A 7,162-nucleotide genomic window follows, 5' to 3' on the forward strand; every position below is an offset into this window, starting at 1 on the left:
AGAGTCTGGTGTGGAAGTGAAACTCTCAGATGTGTGTGGAGCTGTGTGGAAAGTCTTTGTCACATTTCCGCAGGACAGCCAACCTCATGCTCCAGCTGGGGAAAGAATGTAGCGCTGGTGCTAATGCTAACCATGCAGACGCACAGCTCTCCACAGCTAGTCACACATTCACTCAAATCAAATGAACAGGCCTAAAAGAACCACGTGTCTACATAGAAAAAGAACTCTAGACTGGACTTTTGCTTCCCAAAGACCTACAAGGTTGTGGATGTTCTAACTCACAAGGCTGGTCCTTGATAAGGAAATCTTTACTATGCTTCCCATTTAGAATACCACACAGCAATTTGGACAGATTCAAGAGTAATTTCTGTGACTGCATGCGGCTTCCATAACCACCATTAGGAAGCTTTCATTTATCAAAAGGTCAACTCGTTTGAGGGGCAGCTGAACTGAATACCAAACCTAGTCCATACCTAGTCCCCGGTGCTCTTCAAATCAGTTATGCCAATGTAAACACTACATTTGTGATGTGATAAAAGAACATACACACATTTCACTCCGTCTATCTCATACACTTACACGAGTCTTCTAAACAACCTGAGTTTTATATCAATTAGGTCAAACAATACTATCAGCAAGTCATCAACAGCGCAGTCAAACGTTATTCACATGGTACTCCTCCCTTATCTTGGGTGGAGGAAGTGGGGCCTGACCGGCGCACCATCCATTCTGCACGGCGTTCAGCACAACAGAGAACAACACTTGTTATTAGCAGCTGTGTCAGCAGTGTTTGGAGCGTTCGTGCCGTACACCGGTGCCTTCGGCGCTCTGCGTGAATCGCTTTAGCAGCTGCGCTGCCACTGGAGACTAAGAGGGACGCATCCTGTTTTCAGAGAGGACTATAAAGGGGGGGGGGGGGGTGCTTAGATGCCACTCCGAAGACCCAACAGCAGACGTAAACAAGCTCCCTGGCCTTGCTGACCTACAGGGTATACGGAGTACATCCTAAATGTCACCGTCGTAATAACAGTCACACAAGCCACATAGGACACTAGCAGAGAAAGTAGTGAAGACCAGTCTGCTCTGGAAGTGGGCGTGTCCTGAAAGTTATGTCCACACAGCTGCATCCATGATGTAGTCAAACATTAAACTCAACTCGCATTTTTTTCTGCAACATTCCAGCCATCATGGATTCCAAAGTTCTTAGAAGTGTCTCACTTCATGAAACACTCTGCAAACAAGAGTCGATGACAATCTGAATCATACATGAAACGGAGTCAAACGATCACCATACATCAGGGAGTTGAACTATGGCTCTGATCAGCTAGGCTAGAACATCAGCTAGAGCATAAATAGAAATGCAGACTAACAAATTTGCTCACCGAAACCTTTTTTTTTTGCTCTTCAATAACTATGGAAACCCCCCCCCCCCCCCCCCCCCCCCCCCCCCGTCCACATGCAGCTTGGTTAAGAGTTTACGTTCATGCAACATAAGGCATTCAGGACATCTTGCAAACAGATTGAAACAAGAGTAAAACCTTTAAAATGACTAAGTTTAATTGGATGTTACAATTACAATTAGTTTCTGTACATGTTTTTGAAATGAGTAAAGCAGTGAAACTGAGTGATATGAAAGAGTTCTCTCCATTTGAATGGCAAATTCAGTCCACTCTGATGTTAGCGCTACACTGAAAAAGCAAGAGGGAAACAGTGCCACGTTTTGGAGACACAGGACTGCAAGTGAACGACAGTCTGGTGGAGTGAAATCAGCCTGAACTGTAGAAAAAGGACTTTAGGGATTACAAAAGCATTCCGCTGCTCAGAGCCATCAGACTACTTTTATATTCCACGCATCTTTGGGGCTCCATGGCAAAACAGCAAAAACAACCCAGTATTGGATTTTGAAGCTTTTGACAGCGTGGTGTCAATTTGTTAATGGTTTGTGAATGCGTGTGCTCTTTCAGAGTCTAACACTTCTGTATATAGCTTACTGTCCCATATAGCTTACTGACTCATTTACAGGTTAACTTGATGCCAGTGACATCATGACAATGGTAGTTTCACCTGTCATGCTAGCTAATGTTTGCTACAATGTTCCCAGTAAAACCGTCATTGACTATTGACGCTGGGGCAGTTCCAAAACATCTCAGGATAAAATGTCTCATTATGTCTTAATGATGGGCTATTCAACAGGCATCAGATCCTGCATTTTTCACACAAACTACAAAAACACAGACAGCTGAGAGATCAGGCTTTAACCAAAAAAGAGAAACAAATCATACAAAACCTGACATTATTCAGAAAAAATAGAATCTGACTTTAGATTAAGTCCAGGAATGGTCTTCCATGTCACGCAAAAGTCAATTATGTAGGGTGGCACTTATGCCACAAAACATAGTAAACTAAAAGCAAGCAAAATCCATTCTTATTCAAGAGATAAATTATTAGTTATAAATGTCATTTCAACAATCAAAAATAAATGAAAATATAATTCAAAGAGTTGAGCATGATCAGAGATACTGTAATTTTTTTTCCTCAGGTTTATTTGTTTGTTTCTAACTAAAACAGTCAGTGCCAATCAACTGGTCATTAAGATTTGTAATTTGAAGTTAGCCATGTTAAGCCCTCGTACAGTCCATCCCCAGTGGTAGCACACGAAGGCTGCACATACCAATTCCTATCTCTGATACGCGTCAGTCCCAGTTTCTCCTGGATTTCGTGTGGCTTCATGGCGTCTGGTAGATCTTGCTTGTTTGCAAAAATCAGAATGATGGCATCACGCATCTCGCGGTCATTGATGATACGGTGGAGTTCCTGCCTCGCCTCGTCTATACGGTCCCTGTCGGCACAATCCACCACGAAAATTAACCCTTGCGTGCCTGTGTAGTAATGCCGCCACAGGGGACGTATCTTGTCCTGTCCGCCAACGTCCCACACGTTGAATTTGACATTTTTATAGGTGACTGTCTCCACGTTGAAGCCCACTGTAGGTATTGTAGTCACAGACTGACCCAGTTTCAGTTTATAAAGAATTGTGGTCTTTCCGGCAGCATCGAGTCCAAGCATCAGTATCCTCATCTCCTTGTTACCAAATATCTTTGACAACATTTTCCCCATCTTTTAAATAGTTCATAAATATGTCCTTTCCTCACGCAAAAAGGTAGCACGTCACCTGAAGTTTTGAGAGAGAAAAAGCTACTTTTGCTGATTAAACTTTCTCAAATCAGAGCAGTCACTTTCCAAACTGGATAGTCAATCACCATGAACTATGAACTCAGTCCCTGGGGAGCGGTATACCCTAACATGCGCTCACCTGAACAAATATTACTGTGCTTTGCCCTTTTCGGGGTTTTAAAAGCTTAACCACTGCAAATGTGGGCATAAACCTTTCAGATGGTATAGTAATAAATAGTTACAGCAGCAAACGATATTTTAGGTAACTGAACAGTCCAGTGTTGGCTTGATATGGCAAAACTTCTGAGCACCGTAATTTCCAATGGGCGAGTCAGAGGAGTTTAAACCAGTTGCTTTTGCACTAACCGCGATAGCAGTAGCACACAGTAATCCTGACTCGAGGTAATTAAGATTTTAAAAGACGGTTTTTACGACTGAATCGCAATAATCGCTTCGCCCAGCTCCGTCGCGCTGTCAGACGGTCAGTGTGGGGATCCCAGTGAGGCCTGCGGCGCCTCGGACTTCCTCTCTGCGTCTCAACGTCTCTCTCCGGGGCTCTTTCTCGTCCTTTTTCACGCCGTAGCGCCTGGAAATACTTTGAATGCCCGACAACGAAGGCTTATTTTATCTCTTTGGACCACAATAAGCCCGCTGTTATCACCGACACCCAAAGTCGAAGCGCATCGATTTTAAACGTCCTTTGTGCGGCAGCCTCCCGACGTCCTCCTGAGAAACAAGAGAGCTTCAGACACACAGCACAACTCAGCCAGCTAGCAGCTAAGCTAACTCGGCGAGCAGCTCGTCTTAACGTTAACAAACCGCACCAAAATTCAACAGGACAAACCGAAAACACTAAAGCGCTCTCTATTCACTAATTTCAGGGCAATAAATCATCTTTAAATTACCTTTGGAGGGTCACCATTCTCTAGTTAGCGGTTACACCTGGGCTGAACCCACCGAGCAGCCGACACTCTAGCGCCGAATGAAAAACCGGAAAAGGTGTGGACGAAACTCGGCCGCTACTTCCTCCCAACGCCGCGGCCACACCCACTTCTGAATGCGCAGTGCCTCTATCGAAAACGGCAACACCTACCTCTACTGGTCAGCACGAAACGGTGCCTTTTACAACTGCCTCTGGTTCTAAACGCTTTCAAATAATGCTAAACAAAATGCTCTGGCATTAAGTCAGACAATGTGAAACCAATTTCCAGTTAACACGAATAAACACACATAAACGAATTACACACATTTTCTTTCTGCACTGTAACATAATAATATTAGTAAAAAAAATTCCAAGGCTAAACCTTTTTTGACACATTACACGCTAGGGTCTTAGAATATCTCACATGTACCATCATACTTGACATCAGCATCCTACAACATCATATATATCATCATACTTCACACCAGGGTCCTACAGCATCACGTATCTATCACCATATACTTCACATCAGGGTCCTATTTACCAAAATAGAGCATTGTTTGTATTCTAGCTGCATGCCTGAGTTTTATAGCAGAAGATGTAAATGTAGCCTATGTTGGTTGGCTCTCAAATGCCCCCGTGGTTCATCTGCTGGCTGCTTTAGTGTGCTGTAAACCCCACAAAAGCTGTTGATTGGTGGATTCAGTGCATCCCTTCATGTTTAGATCCAAACATGCCTCTTTGACCACCCTAGGGCTATTCAATCGTTCACTGATAGTGGGGGCCTCCTTGACAGCAGGAAGTACAGTCATGTACAGCATTTGGCCACTACTGCATCCTGAGGGTTAGGGTTAGGGTTAGGGTTAAGTTTAGAGAAAGAGAAATCCTGCCAAGTGTTTTAAGAAAGGATCTTTGCTGGGTGTCCATCTCCTGCTGACTGGAAGTGGCCTCCAGCTCCATGCTGTGAAGGAAAAGTCTGTGTTGGATTTTGATAGCAGTCAAACCCACTACCACTTGAAACATGTTGCTTCTCTGTTCTGTCTTTGTTCTTAATAACTTTGTTTACAGACCATGGGAGTTCAGCTAGTGAACCATGTTGCAGAGATCAGAATTTGTTCCAGAACATTCTGAACAGCCTCACAAGTGAGCATGCTTTAAACAAATGTTCCAAATGATATATATTCATGTTCGCCAGGGAGTCTTTGTCCAAATCCCACCTCATAGCAGTCCAGAGTGTGACTGGGAAGTGCTTTTTAATGTCTTACAATGTGTAAATTCAAGTGATGTCCTGTGTTGTATTCCCACTCAGAGGATTGAGAGGAGAGGTGTTGGAGGAATCAATTCAGGTACTCACTGTCACATGATAGTCTTACTCATAATGACTTGAAATTGCCTAATTATTAAAGAAACTAAGTATTAATGAAGTCCATTACTGATTAAAATGCTACTGATCTGAAAGAAGATGCAATGGCAGTAGTAAATATTTAATTTTAGGATAATTTCAGAGTTCAGATGACCAGATATTGTGTTTAAAGGGCAGCATTTGTGCACAGTCCTATTACATTTGAACACACTAGAGCTTCTTCATCCTCTCATTTTAACATGCTACCTTTCATTATGCACAATTAACCAGATCTGTAAATCTATGAAAATTATTTCAGCTTAAAAACGCTTGAGGTTAGTATCTGGATTTTGGTAAGCTATGGCTAAGAGGCCTGATTTAAGGCAGTCCTTGATAAAATGTTAATACAAGAAGTAGGCTAAGACATTATCAGATATTTTTTCATAGTCTTTGAAATTACTACACAACTAAATAGTTGAAGACATTTTTCTTTATTGACAATAGTATACACTCAAACAACAAAACATTTTTTTTTATTAAATGTATCTAAGATTTTATATTAAGCACATTTTATCAGATGCAAAATGACTCAGCATATTGATCAATAATTCAATTGAATTAATTTTGTATATCAATTACTATTGTAAGTTAATTTTGTAAATATTCTTTCTGTGTTATATTGTTATATTAGATTGGCTGTCTGATGCTGGCCCTCTGCTGAAAACTGATCTAAAAGAAATAAGGAAACATAATGAATCTGAAGACCAGTATATCCTGATAAATATATAAGACCAGTATATCCTGATAAATCTTTACCAAATACCTAAAAAGAGATCTGTTGTGTTTTATATTTATCTAATAAGCGAGCAAGATTTGTAGCAAAGAATTCTAAATTCTTAAGTTCTGTTCAAGGGGTTTGTGACTGTGCAGTGCAGATCACCATTGACAATAATGCTGCAACAATCTCTCTTGGCAACCCTCCGGATAAGATAAATGTCTCACATATGAAACAAACAAATTGTGACATTTCCAACAGTCGGTAAACAAATTCAGCTACATGGTGATGTGCATTATAGTAACAATACACTTAGATACATAAGCATTCCATGTCATCAATGCTATTTTGTTTGGCATTACAATCTGTACATGATTACTATTTACACTGGTTCCATTAGTCTCTGAGGTGGGTTAATGGTTCTACCCAACCTCCTGAGTTCTGTTACCATCTCTGTCTGACCTTTGCTTTCTGTTACAGGTACTACTGGAATATGAACTTCAGAATGTTTCACCTGTGTTCTCCTTTTTCTGATTCTGTCTCATTAACGTACTTTTAACAAATGTCTAGGGTTTCTCCTGTAAGTTATCCCTTCTGTTGTCTGAACAGCACAAGATCTAGAGTTACATTCTGGAATACCTTTGCTTCTGTCCTGGATCCTTGGCAAAAATACTTGGCAAAATGTTGAAATTCTTCACACTTGAACTGAGGTCCATTTGTCTGTCATCCAGAATACCATGATGTGCGATGTGTGTTATCTCCTGAGTTACTGTGGTTTCTTCCAGTATTGCCAACCCAGGGGAGTGAGATCAGTAGTCTACAAGAAATACACACCTCATGTACTTCCGCCCACTAACAACTCTTCCTGGTTTCACTTTCAGCGTTATGTCATATTTTCGCATGCTAAGGATAAACCTTCATTTTCTAGGTGGAGTATTGATTAGACCCT

General features: G+C 41.4%; 1 protein-coding gene across 1 annotated transcript; it reads right to left on the bottom strand.

Moving 5' to 3' along the window:
• Nucleotides 1-1,535: 1,535 nt before the first annotated feature.
• On the bottom strand, nucleotides 1,536-4,272 carry arf6b (ADP-ribosylation factor 6b). Its single transcript, XM_076977662.1, has 2 exons — nucleotides 4,080-4,272; nucleotides 1,536-3,900 (listed from the first exon to the last, which is right to left on the bottom strand). Exon 2 carries the CDS (start codon nucleotides 3,115-3,117, stop codon nucleotides 2,590-2,592), a length of 528 nt encoding a protein of 175 aa, XP_076833777.1. The 5' UTR covers nucleotides 3,118-3,900; nucleotides 4,080-4,272; the 3' UTR covers nucleotides 1,536-2,589.
• Between the last annotated feature and the right edge of the window lie 2,890 nt (nucleotides 4,273-7,162).

Source organism: Brachyhypopomus gauderio, chromosome 17 (genome assembly GCF_052324685.1).
Source record: "Brachyhypopomus gauderio isolate BG-103 chromosome 17, BGAUD_0.2, whole genome shotgun sequence".
In the NCBI taxonomy this organism is placed as follows: domain Eukaryota; kingdom Metazoa; phylum Chordata; class Actinopteri; order Gymnotiformes; family Hypopomidae; genus Brachyhypopomus; species Brachyhypopomus gauderio.